The 15,004-nt window shown below is 49.0% G+C and overlaps 1 protein-coding gene across 1 annotated transcript in view; it reads left to right on the top strand.

Moving 5' to 3' along the window:
- Nucleotides 1–15,004, top strand: part of LOC144827030 (E3 ubiquitin-protein ligase TRIM39-like) — a 257,363-nt gene that overhangs the window by 230,980 nt on the left and 11,379 nt on the right. The window contains exon 5 of the mRNA XM_078685496.1: nt 8,432–8,481. Coding sequence (XP_078541622.1) covers nt 8,432–8,481 — 50 coding nt within the window. The remainder of the gene's footprint in view (nt 1–8,431; nt 8,482–15,004) is intronic.

Here is a 15,004-nt window from a genome sequence, read left to right as displayed (position 1 = left end):
TCACCTGGAAAAGAGCAATGACAGCAGCACCACTACCCTTCTGGACAATCTCGCCAACCTCGGACTCAAACAACTTGTCACTACCCCCACCCACTTTGCAGGTCACACACTCGACCCCATCTTCACCTCCAGCAAACATGTCTCATTCAGTCACACCACAGCTCTTCATTGGACGGACCACAGCTGCGTTCACTTTACCTACAATAAGACCACAATCCACAACCATCCTCAACCCACCCTGCGAAGAAACTGGAACAAAATCACCATCGACCAGATATCCTCATCGCTTCTTCTAAACCCCCCCGCCCACTCCTCAAACCCCGACCAGGCAGCCATTTATCTCACCCAATGGCTATCCAACAGCACCGACATCCTAGCACCGTTGAAAAAACGTCAAATCAAACTAGGCAGCAAAAACGCCTCCTGGTTCAACGATGATCTTAAGAAATCGAAGAAACTCTGTCGCTCCCTCGAGAAGGCCTGGAAAAAAGACCCAAACACCAGCACCAGGGACGCCTTCAAAAACGCCACCCGCATACACCACCAACTAATCCGGTCTGCCAAGAAAGCCGCATTCAAAGACCGACTAGATAACAACGCCCACAACAGCAAGGAATTATTCAACATCGTCAAAGAATTTACCAACCCATCAGCCAACTCCAACGACATCACCCCCTCCCAAGCCCTCTGCGACTCCCTAGCTTCCTTCTTCCACAACAAAATCGCAGACATCCACAACAGCTTCGACAACCAACCCGGAGACCAACCCACCCAACCTTCTGCAGGACCTTCACCCCCCTTGAACATCCTTAACGACTGGAACCCAATCTCCACTGAGGACACCATCCGCCTGATGAACTCCATCCACTCAGGATCCCCAACTGACCCATGCCCTCACCACATCTTCAACAAAGCAGACTCCATCATAGCACCACACCTCCGAGATGTCATCAACTGCTCCCTCAACTCCGCCACCTTCCCGGAAAGCTGGAAACACGCAGAACTCAGCGCCGTTCTGAAAAAACCCACAGCTGACCCCACCGAACTCAAAAACTACCGCCCCATCTCGCTTCTTCCATTCCCGGCCAAAGTCATCGAGAAAGCTGTCAACAACCAGCTCGCCACCTTCCTCGAAACCAACAAATCCCTCGACCCCTCACAGTCCGGCTTCCGAGCCAAACACAGCACTGAGACCGCACTTATCGCAGCAACAGACGACATTCGAACTCTACTGGACAATGGAGACACAGTCGCCCTCATCCTCCTCGACCTCTCCGCTGCCTTCGACACAGTATGTCATAGCACCCTTCTACAGCGCCTCAGAAACGTCGGAATCCAAGGAAAAGCACTGGAATGGATCACCTCGTTCCTCACCGGAAGAACCCAGAGAGTCCGCCTCCCACCATTCAAGTCAGAGGCCTCTGAAGTCATCTGCGGCGTGCCACAAGGATCGTCACTCAGCCCCACCCTCTTCAACGTATACATGAGCCCCCTTGCGACCATTTCGCTGGATCCCCACCGAAACTAGAAAAGCGGTCACCCACGCACTGGTCACAAGCCGCCTGGACTACGGAAACACCCTATACGCCGGTACCACCGCAAAACTCCAGAAAAAACTCCAACGCATCCAGAACGCTTCAGCCAGGCTCATACTAGACATCCTGCGTAAAGAACACATCTCTGGTCACCTGAAAAACCTCCACTGGCTCCCCGTAAATAAGAGGATTACTTTTCGCCTTCTAACCCACGCACACAAAGCACTTTACGAACTTGGACCCGAATGCCTCAACACACGACTGTCCTTCTACACCCCCTCCCGTCAGCTACGATCCTCCAACCAAGCCCTTGCCACTGTACCTCGCATCAACAAAACCACCATGGGAGGTAGATCCTTCTCCTACCTGGCAGCTAAAACCTGGAACTCACTTCCCACTCACCTTCGCCTTACTCAGAACCACCTAGCATTCAGAAAGCAACTTAAAACTTGGATATTCGACAAGTAATTCCCCACCCTTCCTCAAGCGCCTTGAGACCCTATGGGTATGTAGCGCGCTATATAAATCTCTTGACTTGACTTGACTTGACTTGCATCACTGACCCTGGGAGACCCCTGAGTCTAACCCCAGAACCCTAACTCAAAAGACCAATTAGTTACCTTGAAACCGATAACCTGTTTTTCCTCATAGAATAACATTGACACTTTTTCTCCAAAAAAGTTTGTCGACTTTTGAAAACTGAGAATATTCCTGAAAATCACCTGATTAACTAAAATGCATTTTCTCAGCTGTTTTCAGGAGATGACCCAGTGCTGAATCTAGGTATCCAGCACTGAGTAAGAAAAGTATTGTTAAAGTAACTTACCTGCTAAGTGAATTTCCTCCCATAGGATAACATTGGTGATTCTATGTGAAAAAGTTTTTATGTCAACTTTTGAAATGCAATAATATTCTTTAAAAATTGTACCTCTAATTAAAACGTATTTACTTAACTGTTTTCAGAAAATGCCGCAGTGTTGAATCTAGGATCCAGCACTGTGTTAGTAAAAGGAATCTGAAAAATAATTGATTGCATTTTTACTGAAAAAGCCTATGGATTCCTATGTACTGAGTTTACTAAGTTTGTGCATTGCATGGCAACCCTGGTAAACTGATATTGGTACAAAGTCCTACTATATTTTGAAAGTATTCAACAACAGCATCTTGTAGCTGAAAAGTATTTAGATGCTTACTTGTATCAGGTTTGCTTGGTTCTAGAAATAAAACAACAGTATCTTTTTTTATTCAAAACGATTGGCCTAGAGTTCAGTTCTTGAGGGTGTGAATTTATTTGCTGACTGAGTGTGTACATCAAATGCTTAAGACTTCCCTCTGATACTGCCATGCTGCTCGACCCAGCTACCACTTTAGAGAGTAAGGTTATATCTAAAATTAGCCTCTGCCAAACCTCTGGAGACCCTTGGACTCTATACACACTGTACCTCACTTTGGTACAGTATATATAGAGCCAGTTTCTTACAAATAATAACTAACATAAAAATGTTTACCAATTTCTTACATTCTTCTAATAAAAAAAAGTTATTTTCCCTGTACTTTATCATAGGGAGACTCAGAAATCAGTGCTGAGATCTCCTGGTGGGACTGCACCTTTTCAGCCGGTGGCTCATGCCCAATGAGAAGCTGTAGGCCGTCCTTTAGAGCCTACTATCTGGATGCCCACTGATGCCTCAACGTAGCCTTTTCTGTGACAAGTAAATAGAGAGGGAGCTATGGGGTACTAAAACATTTAAGTCACTAACAGTACTCATTCGAGACGACCCCTTGTAATACAGCTACGCGCCATACTGTCGGCTGGATGTTTGCCACTTTATCTGCAAATTCATATCAAGGCATGCACACTAGCCCTGCCTTGTACCACGCATGAGAGGTTAGAATAACGCATTTTAGAGCCTGTGTCCTCATCATTGCACCAAAGTTCATTAGTCATGTATTGCAAACTCATAGTAGTGTGATGAGGCCCTGCAGCAGTTCAGTGGGAGTAAAGCAGCCAGCGTGCGTGATGTGTGTTGTGTCCCCGAGGGTCCGCCCCCTGAGCGTAGATCACCCGACACAACAATGTGCACTGCTGCCTACGGCAATATGAATAATGGGCCGCGCGGCCCAGGTTAAGGAGAGGGTGACTGTTGCTAGTTGATGGCCTTGACCCAGCTCGTTTATAAGTTGTTTCTTTGTTTCACAAACAAATTAAGCAAGGGCCTCCACCTGGCCTCATGGATCCGGAGCACAACAAGCGTAAAAAAAAGACTTGTGGCGGCGGCCCTGTACTCAGACAGACACGTGAGATATATCCAGGAAAAACACAGGGCACTGTAATTGCCATTGATGACGTGTCACACACAAGAAATGAAAATGTCACCCATGGGCATACTCAAATGTGGAAATGTCACACACGTGCAGACTGAAAACTTGGCAGCTCTGACCCACTCTTAGACCTATGACACATAAGACGTGTGACTGGCCTTTTAAAAGGACTGCATCCATCCTTCTGGCATGTTCTACGTCATAACATACTCCTGCCCAACCACTCAACTCCACCGGTGCACGAGACGACTGCCAGGGTATTTATTGAAGGCTTCAAATCTGAACATTATTCTCGCTGCACAACTCATGCGCACAACTGTTGATATTGTCCAGAATTCTTATGTTTTTAGCCAGAAACGCCGCTTTTTCACATCTCTATAATAGATAGGCACAGGCATTCAGTGTGACACAAGTGCGCGGCCAGAGTGTCCCACACAGCGGCAACATCACCGTTAGTGACGCACAAGCACTCAGTTATACTAGACAGAGACTCACAGGCGCACACTGAATGCCTTCGAGGAGTGAACCAGGCCAGACTGGTACCCACAGATCTCACCTTTCCAGGTCTTCGACACTTAGACAGAGATGTGCTGCACCCCCACTGCTGGAGTTGGCATTTAACAGGGTAACTGGCATTCAACAGAGGAAACTGACACTCATCCAAGCAAGACCGACATATAATCAGAGACTACCATCCAATCCGGGAGGCTGACATCCACCCGGAGAGACTGACAACTAACTAGGGAGACAGAGGAGTGACCATGAACACTGAGACACAATCAGGTACACTGCCACACAAGTAGGCAAACTGACACCCAACTGGGCAGACAGTCATCTAACTAGAACAAGCATTTGCAAAGCAATAGGACTCGTATTTACGCAAGACCTATTTCATTGCAAACGAGAGTGAGGGAGGGCGATAAAGCACTACAACGGGAGTGCGGGCGAGAAGGCACGAAATGCAGGAGGTGAGGAATGCACAGGAAGAAAATAGTGCTCACAATTCAAATAAAACATACTGTGAAACACTTGAAGTAAAAGGGCCAGTTGCTATGGAAGGATACAAATGACGACATGGCCCTCATAAGGAGGGACTAACAAGCCTAAGACCAATCGGAAGGCAGCATTTAGGAACGAAAAAGACACACACCAATGAAAAAGATGGGCGGCGAGTGGGCGGAGCTTCCACTCCATACTGAATACTGCATGCCTCGCAAAGCGAGCAGCATAGGCTCAACCTAAAGAAGAAAAGTTAAGGTCGCATTTTAGGGAGGTGCTAGAGGTAGACATCAAGAAGTAGTCAAACCAAATGCTGCAGACTGGAAGTGAGATGTTCAGAAACAGCATTTGCAGCAGGGTCTAAGGTACAGGACCTCAGAGACTCCAAGGTGAAGGACCTTCGAATCTCCAAGAGATGCAAGATCTCTGAGTCTCCAAAGGTGCAGGACATCCAAGACTTCAAGGTGCAGGACCTCAGAATCCCCAAGGTGCAAGACCTCTGAGACGCCAAGGTGAAGGACCTCCAAGTCTCCAAGATGTAGGACCTCAGAGCCTTGAAGTGTTAGGAGCTTATAGACTCAAAGGTGCACAGCCTGATAAATTCCAAGGTGCAGAACTTCAGTGACTTCAGTGTGCAGGGATCCAGTGATTTAAAGGTACAGGGATCCAGAGAATCAATATGCAGAATCCCAAGGCCTCTAAACTGCAGGACTTAAATGAGTCCAGTGTTTAGCAATTTAGAGAATTCACGGCACAGGCCTTCAGTGAGTCCAAGTTACGGGGATCCAGAGATTCCAAGGTACAGGAATCCAGAGATTCCAAGGTACATGAATCCAGTGATTCCAATGTACAGGAATTGAGAGATTCCAATGTAAAGCAATCCAGAGATTCCAAGATGCAAGGGTCCAGAAATTCCAAGGTGCAGAGCTGCAAAGATTCCAAGGATCATGACTAGAGATTCCACGGTGTTGGATTTCAAGGATGCCAAGGTGGAAGAGCTCGGTGATTGGAAGATGTGGGTGATTTAGTAATTCCAGATTGAAGGCTTTCACAGACCGGGCGCAGGATGCAGCATTTCACAGACGCTTTTAGTCAGCACTATTGAGATGTTCATGTGCAGTACAACTAGGAGGGAGATTGAGAAAGCTAAAAAGAGAGACACAGGAAGAGAAAGCAAGACAGACAGATGAAGGAGATCCTGAGAGTGAGTAGAAGATGAGAAGGCATCTGTGGGGAGAGAAAGAGGGAGTGAGAGAGATAGAGTGAGTGTGATTATTCACATCTGCCTTTGAGAACTGAACTCTTCGGCAGTCTGCGCAGAATCTGCAACCAATCCTTGCACTGCGGATATGTCCCAACTCCATGGAAGCAAGCTCTTGTCACCCCGCTGCTGAAAAAGCCCTCTCTAAGTCCTGAATGTTTATCGAACTATCCGCCTATCTCCCTCCTGCCATTCCCAGCAAAAGTTGCCGAAGGATGGGTCAGCTCTTGTCTCTCGACTCACCTGGAGCAGAACCACATTCTGGACGACTTCCAATTTGGCTTTCGTCCAGCCCATGGCACCGAAACAGCTGTCCTGACAGCCATGGAGGATCTTCGTATGCGTGCAGACAGGGGCCAGGCAGTAGCTTTGATACTGCTGGACCTGTCTGCCGCATTCGATACAGTTAACCATAGGATTCTGTTGGAGAGACTCGGTGAGGCTGGGGTGGATGGCACGGCTTTGCTATGGTTCCATTCCTACCTGCGGGACAGGAGACAGGCAGTGTCCCTTCCCCCTTTCCAATCCGCATTCGCATCTGTGCCCCAGGGAGTGCCCCAGGGCTCCTCCATCAGCCCCATTCTTTTTAACGTGTATCTTAAACCCTTGATCACGTTAATAAAGACCTACAGGTTAAAAACTATCAATTACGCGGACGACACCCAGCTTATTCTCTCATGGGAGGGAGAAGACTCTACCCTCTTAACATCATTTCACGATTGCCTAAGAGAGACGGCTGGGTGGTTGCACAAAAACTTCCTGCAATTTAACTCCTCCAAAACTGAGGTTCTGTATTGTGCTGGTAACCGAATACCACGCCCGTTCCCGAGCGATTTCTGGCCTCCGGAAACACCGGAAAAACCACAGCCAATCACCTCGGTCCGCAACCTGGGGGCCATGCTTAATAACAAGCTGAGTATGGAAACCCAGGTTGCAAAAACAGTAGGGACCTGCTCCGCCCTTCTGCGATCCTTGCGCAAAATCATGCCTCTCCTTCCCGCACAAGCTCGGGCGTTGATAGTCAGGTGCACTATTCTCAGTCTCCTTGACTATTGTAACGCTTTGTTACTTACGTCTCCAGCTGTGCTGCTGGATTGACTCCAAAGAATTCAGTCGGCCGCTGCCAAGCTAGCTCTCGGCTGGACCAGGAGATCCTCTGCCACAGCGGCCTTAGCCGAGCTACATTGGCTCCCTCTGAAGCAGCGTGTGGCATTCAAGGCCCTTTGCCTTGTCTTTAAGGCTCTGCATGGAGTCAGGCCTAGACCTCTGCAAGCCTTGTTCTCCTGGTACACCCCCAACAGAACCCTTCGCTCTGCCTCAGCCTGTCTGGTAACAGTTCCTAGATACAACAAAGCTAGAACTGGGGGCAGATCCTTCAGAGTCGCAGCAGCTAAACTATGGAACAGTCTGCCCTCCGACATCCGCCAAATATCACAACTCCTCCCCTTTCGGAAACGTATCAAGACCTGGCTATTTCCCTAACTCTATTCGCCTGCTACTCACTTCGTTTTCCTCAGTTTAAAGAGTATTCTCCAGCGCCAAGAAACCTGCAAGGTGTTAGCCGCGCTATACAAATACTTTAAATAAATAAATAAATAAGATCCCAAGAACTGTGAGAGAAAGAGACAAACAAAGCAGGAGTGTTAGAGAGAGAGAGAAAGAGTGTGTCCGTGTATGTGTGTTTGTGCATGCGTGCGTATATGTGTGTATGTAGTGACTAGTGTTATTCAGTGACAGAAAAGCAACGAGGGATAGAGAGATGTTGAGATAGAAAGAGTGTGTGAGTGCAGAGACAGCAATTGTTCACAATGATCTTTGTGCTGTTAGAGTCGCCGAGAGAGACAGAAAGCGGGGAAAGGAGAGAGAGAGTGAAACAAAGTAGAGAGAGTGGCAAATAGAGTGAGTGTTTGATTCCATTTGTAGTAACAAGCAATGTTCACAGTTACCTTTGAGATCCCTGGAGCTTCCTCAAAGAGATGGAGTTAGGATGAGACACTCAAAGAGGCAGCGAGAGAGAGAAACGCAAAGGGGTGTGACAGAGGGAGAGAGAGTGACACAGGTAATCAGATAAATAGACCGAGAAGGAGAGGAAGGGTGGTTGTGTGTGTTGCTTGCTGAGTTTTTCACTGTTTCCTCCTAGATCCTGAAGTTTGCTTTATCAGGTGCGAATCCTTGCAATGTTCTGAGCAGAGGGGCATTCATAGTTGAAGGGATAGTTTGTGACATTTGTAATACCCCAGACCTGCTTATGTGTATCTGCTTATGTAGCCTCCTAGTGTTCTGTAACACTAACATTATTTGTGTGTCCCTTCAGGTGTAAGGAGGTGAAGATTCAGGGTCCAGTGCCGATCAAGGTATATAAAGGTAAGTGGACTTGAACTGACAGATCCCAACTACCCCTACCCCACACCCCCACCTAACAGATCTGTGATAAGACCCCTTCTAAGCATAGAACCTCTGTCCGTGGCCCCGAACAGGAGCCATGAAAATGACTAACAATCCAGAGGGGTCCCTTCAGGGCGGAGCTCGATCAGGGACACAATGAAACTAACGTGTCTGATCCGTGAGGGTGTATAAGCTGCAGTATAATCCTCTCACGGGGAGAGGCTGCATAGGGTGAACTCATATTCAAAAGCAGTTCTTCTCTACTCCGTGTACGATAGTTTGCAGTGTAATCTTTAGTGCAGTGCAGTGTTTAGTTCAGTGTGATGTCTGAGGCTCTTTCTAGTACAGTGGGTGTTTTACACTGTGTGCACGGTATTCAGACTGGTTCATTGTGCTATGTATGACAGTCTAGTACGGTTTGCTGTCTAGTACAGTGTGATGTTTAATACATAGTAATACTTTGTGCTCTGTAGTGATTTTTCAGTATTAAACAATGGGGATTACCAGTAACATTCAGAACCTGGGGCCTGTCTCAGTAAACAAACAGTGGTTCTGCCACAACACACTTTACACAATTGGCCTTTGATCCCCTTAAACCGTGGGATTACACTAAATGTTTACAAGAGAGAAGGTCTAAACACATATTCAAAAACTAAAATACAAATTTATTATATTGCAGGAATTTATATATTGAAAAATATCATTCAATAACAGGACACGTCATAAGTCTATTAAAAAAACAGAGCAAATACACAGAAATAAGGGAAGTGAATTGTACATCTACCACAGTACAATACAAAGATTACATACATTATTTACATGACAAACAATTACATAAAGGCATAGCGTGAAAACATAATATGTCTCAGAATGACCGAAGGGTATATTTCCGGGGTATTTATAATGGTCAAAATGGACTAGCGTGTATAAATGGGCATCTGCGTATTGACCCTTATATCATGTGTAGGATGAAAAGCATCAAATTAGGGTCTTCTTCAGGACAAGATAAATGAGACATGTGTATAGCCTGTATAGAAAAAATAAATATTTTAGAATTCAAGTGTTTAGACCTGTAGCTTATTAAATCGGGTGAGATCACCAACTTAGCTCCCCTTATGGTCCCATTGGGAATCCAATAGTAAATAGGAGGGCTAATATTGATTCCTCCTATAGGTTATGAGTTGCTCCTGTTGGTCTAGGTGCGTATTGAAGAATTGTTGCAAGACCCAGGCAACTGCCAAATTCACAAGGGACGCATAGGAATTCACATTCCTACGTTACTAACTGCCGGCGAGGACGTTGACGTCGCGCCTCACGTATGCTTTATATTTGCTTCACAATCAGCGGTCTCCCATAAAGAGAAGAAGTGCTGTTACGCTCCGTGCAAGCAATTTTGAAAGTATGTTCCATTTCAATTAGAAGGGAATTTCTGCCCCTTATTTGTAGGCGCTCGCATAGTTATAAGTGTTGCTCAGTGGCATAACAAAACCTAACGGGTCCCCCTGCAAACTACATGGAGGGGGGCCCCCCACCCACCGCCCACCACCAAAAAATCTGGTATATTTTGAATTGAAACCTCTAACATTTAATGAAATGCCTCTACATTGCATACTCAAAGTTTGAATAAGAAAGTAAGAAACACTCTTAACATATAAGCTACGCCATTTGCAACATTATTGTCAAGAGCAGATTATTTAACTGAGACAGGAATCAGAGCAATGCCAAGGAGCGGTCATATTGTTTGAGGAACTGCCTTTCGCTGAAGAACAACTACATAGGGTCTGAATCGAAATTTGCCTAGCGTAGTAACGGTAAGTTTCAATTCTATTAAGGACACGGAGGCTTCGGATTATGCTTTTCTCTCTTCGCTGTTTATTCACATAACACCACACAGCAGCCAGAAAAGCATCAAAACTTGAAAAATAAATTGTATTCCAAACACAGGAATATCAGAAAACATCGTAATAACATTTTTAATAACTACAAGTCCCATGAGATCAACATTAGGCAGTCCTTTCTTAGTGCCCATAAATCCCAATATAAGGCGTCCATCCTGTGAACTCCTCCTCTTTCTTCGCTGCTTCGCAGCCAGTTAAGTATTCTCCCTCTCTTTCACATTTTGTGTCTGCTGAGGTCGTGTGTTTTTTCTTGCATATTTGATATTCTATTTGCATAGACTCTTGCTCTTGCTTTGGGGGGGTCTGTGGGGTTTTTTCCCTTCCAGAGCCCCTTCCATCGCGGGGACGCCTTCGCCCTTTACGCGATGTCCCCGTGTGTTCCGCGGTGTTGATTTTGCCGCTAGAGGGCGCAGTAGCGTCTCGCCTGCCCGCGCGCGGCTTCCGTCTCGCTGATTGGAGCCGCGCTGGGGAGTCGACTTCGCAGGAGCCCTGCTGCCGCCTAACCCTGACGCCCTCTTGGGTTGTACTGTCCTGTGCTTGAACGCCCCGTTGGGGTCTGTACTGGTGGTTGTGACCACGTTGACGCCTGCGGGCGATTTTCAGCACTTTTTCCTGTATCAGCTTCCGTTGCGGTGTTACCCGCTCAAGCGCGCTGGGAGGCGGTGCGACCCGGTCTCTGGAGAGAGGGTCGGCGCGCTGTGAAGGCTGGTGCTACCTTCGTGACTGCCTGGTTCCGCCGGCCTACAAACCTTGCTAACCTCCGGTTGGCCCACACGTGGCTGTTTGTCTACGCCATCGGAACCCTCAGATACCTGATTCTTCTTTACTGCGTGGTGGACGCCATGGCTGAGGGGTACTACGTCGAGGAGGAGGAGTCACACCAATACCTCCAAGACGACGAATTCTATGCAGCTGTGGATCAGTCGATTTACCGTTGCGTGCAGGAAATCGTTGGGCCTATAGAGGACAGGCTATCAGCCCACATTGTTGAGGAGTGTGCCAAGTTGGCGCCGGGCCACGCGGGGATGCCCGCCAACGATCCTAACCAACCACCGGCGGCCAAGAAGCCACGTGTGGACGCAGGTCCCAGTGGTGCGCAAGGCGTGGACAAGGACGCCTTCGAGCGCCTACGAGACGCTTTCCTGGCTAAGGCGACCGGGTCGGCCTACGAGGCGCCCCCGCCTCAGACTCCTTCGACGCCAGCGGATGCTGTCCCGGCCTCCCCGGGGGGTGTTTCCCCCGCGGATACTGACGAAGACGACGACGAAGACTCCGTACGGTCATGGCGACCGGCATCTAACTCGACGGAGTTGCCCAAGGACACTTCGGGCATGCTCGACCCGGATGAAATCATGCATCCACGGTCGGCTGCTTGGGCGCCTGGGGACAAGGTGGCGCAATTTGTGGCGGGCCGCCTCCGCAAGCCCTTGGAGAAGGAGGCGCGCAGTTGTTTGAGGGGCGAATGCCCCCGCCCGACTTTGGATGGGAAGGTGGCTATGACGCTGGAACTAGATGGAAAGATGGCCACCTTCATGGCGAAGTTCGTGAAGGACCCCCGTAAGGGGATCGACCGTTCTTGGCGCTCCTGTCAGGACAAGCTATTGGACACCATTGGCCCCCTCACCAAGATCCTGGATATGGCCGAGGAAGCCAAGGTGTCGGGCAGCGCTATATGCCCGGAGGTGTTGTCCAACTGGGCGCAGCGGGTCGTTATATTCCTGGGGAACGCTAACTGCGCCCTTTCGACCGAACGGCGTCGGTTGCTGCTGATTAAACTGGACCCCAAATTGGGTGATTTGGCTTCATCGGAAGCTGGCGCTGTTGCCCAAGGAGGTCTCTTTGGGGAGCCGTTCATAAAGGAGCTGGGAAAGTTTGTTTCCACCTTCACTTCCCTGGACAAAGCCCAGTCAACCATCAAGCGGGTCTTCCACCAGCGTTTTTCCCGAGGGGCTGGTCGTGGTAGGGGCCTCACGACCGGCCATGGTGGTCAGCAACAGCCCGGGAAAGGGCATGGCTCCGGCAGAGGAGGCTACAACTCCTCTGCGAACTACAACAACTTTTACCCCACCAGAGGTCAGCGTTTCAGAGGACGCGGAAACTTCCGGAACGACTCCGGCGGCAACAATTCACACGGTGAGTGTAATCCCTGCGGATCAAGTTGTTATTGGGGGGGGTTGGCATGTTTCCCCCAGGCATGGGCGGCTATTACGACGGACGCATGGGTCCTTCAGACCGTGCGGGGGTTCCGCATAGAGTTTTACGACCAACCGTGCCAGTTACAGCCTCCTCGGCCCATAACCTTTTCTCAGCCAGACGTGCTGTTGATCGACGAAGAAGTCTCGGCGCTGCTGCGCAAAGGGGCTATTTGTCGAACAACGCGTCACCCCAGGGGTTTCCTGAGCAATATTTTTCTTGTGGAAAAGGTGGACTGGGGCAGACGGCCAGTCATCAACCTCAGGGAGTTCAATGGCTGGGTCGTGTACAACCACTTCAAGATGGAGGGCATCCATCTGTTGAGAGACGTTTTGCTTAAACACATCCCTCTAGTCTGAGGCTAGAGGCAAAACTACACACAGTAAACTTATTAGCACACAGAAAATTAGCACAATATACGTTGAGCCCTTGGGGGGTACCAAACCATATATTTAGAAAGTGGTATAAGAACCACGACTTGCCTATATACAAGGCCTAGATCCTGTAGAAGTGCTGGGACCACAAGGAACCACCCAAGGTAGTGACACAGGCGACCCACAGGGGACGCTTGCAGTGTCTAAACACAGCCGCGGGTTGCCGTTAACTTCTATGGGGAAAGTCTGGTTGGAAATTTAAAGAAAAGGGACACTTAGAAGAGGACTTTGAGAAAACCCCTTTAGACTTCAGGGGTTCTAGAGCCAACACCCACGGGAGCACTGGAGTACTTGAGTTACCTCACCCAGGGAAGCCGGGTGCATAGGTGTCTTTTGGTGTCGGGAATCGTTGTTGTTTCCAATGGCGATCTGCTTCAAAGTGCTGCTGCCGTCGAAGTGGAAAGTGTCCGGGATGATCCAACCCTGGATCGAAGATGAGAAGAACCTGAAAGCTAAGGGGATAGAGTCTGGGTCACTAGCCAGTGACCAGGAGCACAATAGGCGGTTGCTCACTGATGTTGGGTGATTTCAGGTGAAGGTGAAGCTTGACTCTTCAGCCACGAGGACCAGGAGGTGTCGACGACAACCAGGATCTGGAACCAAGCTGTTCCACAAAGGATGTCAAGGGCTGCGGTATCGGTGCCCGGATTGGACCCAACAAGCCTTGGCAACAGCAACCCACACAGAAAGCAGAGAAATGCTTTGGTGCGGACCAGCAAGGTCCGAGGGACTCACCACTTGGTAGGGAGTCAGGGCACGTCTGGAGCAATCAAGGAAGCCCAAGGAAAATCAGAGTTGCCTTCACAGGGACCCACCAGTTGACTCACCAGGGATTGCGAAGGATCCTCAAGCTGAAATGCAAGAAGCGGGCTCACTGGACACTCGTGGAGTGTAGGCCCACAATCTTCGGTGCAGATGGTGCTCAGGGCTTGGGCTAAAAGTAACCCAAAGCACAACTTCAAGAGACGTTGACAAGTTAATGCACTAGCAAATGAGCACAGTGTCCAGGAGTTCTGGTTCCACATCACTCACGAAGGCTGCGGGTCTCAGCTTTTCTGGGGACTCGGGTCAGCCTCTGCGAAGTCCGGAAATCCTCTTCCTGGGTTGCAGGTACTTCGGAGTCCATTGGGAGCTTCGGAGATGCATACTAGCAATTGCTTCGTTGGTGCTTGCCAAGCAGGGGAGTCACTCCTTGACCCCAAGGGAGATTCTTCCGTCCTCTAGTCTTTAGTAGAGCATCGAAGTTCCAGGAGTCAGTTTCAGAGTTTCGTCCAGGTGTAATCTCAAGTCCTGTTGCCAGGGGTTCCTTACTTATGCTGAAGAAAGGGGTTGGACATACTATGGGGACCCACCTATGGGAGGGTCTGGAAAGAGTGGTGGCCACACCCATTTCCTTTGTCCAGTTTCGCGCCAGAGCAGGGGCTGGTAGCCCCTGCAACCGGTTTGAACTGGACTATGCACAGGGACACCAAATGTGCCCCCAGTGCAGACTTTAAAGCACTCTCATAGTGCACCCACCCAGCCCCAATTCACTAAAGCCTGTCTGGGAGGTGGTTACACCTCCCTGTGACAGGAAACCTATTGTCCAGGCCTCCCCTGCTGGAGTTTCAATCAGCAGCAGGAGGCCAGACTCGTGTCTGTGCTTGCAGCATCCATTTTGTGATCCGGGGGCTCTTGTAAACTGGTACTGGGTGTACGTGTGTACATGTCTCTCCCTCTAGAAGGATGGAATTCTACCCCTGCCGCCAGGACTGGCGGGGGGACGGGGGGTAGGATTTTAAAGTGTTTGACACCAAACACAACATGTTGCCATGCAGCCATTCCAAAGTTAGCATTTACCGCGAGGATATAATGCACTTCAGAGTATATGGTCTGGCTGCATCACAGAACAGCCCCAGGGAATAGATTTCGAAGGCTGCAGAGGGGCTCAGCTCATGCATGGGCACCCTCTCACACGAACCCAAGCACCCTGCCTTC

Source organism: Lissotriton helveticus, chromosome 4_1 (genome assembly GCF_964261635.1).
Source record: "Lissotriton helveticus chromosome 4_1, aLisHel1.1, whole genome shotgun sequence".
Lineage (NCBI taxonomy): Eukaryota > Metazoa > Chordata > Amphibia > Caudata > Salamandridae > Lissotriton > Lissotriton helveticus.
Note: the sequence above shows the minus strand (reverse complement) of the source record. Positions and strands in the feature narration are given on the sequence as shown.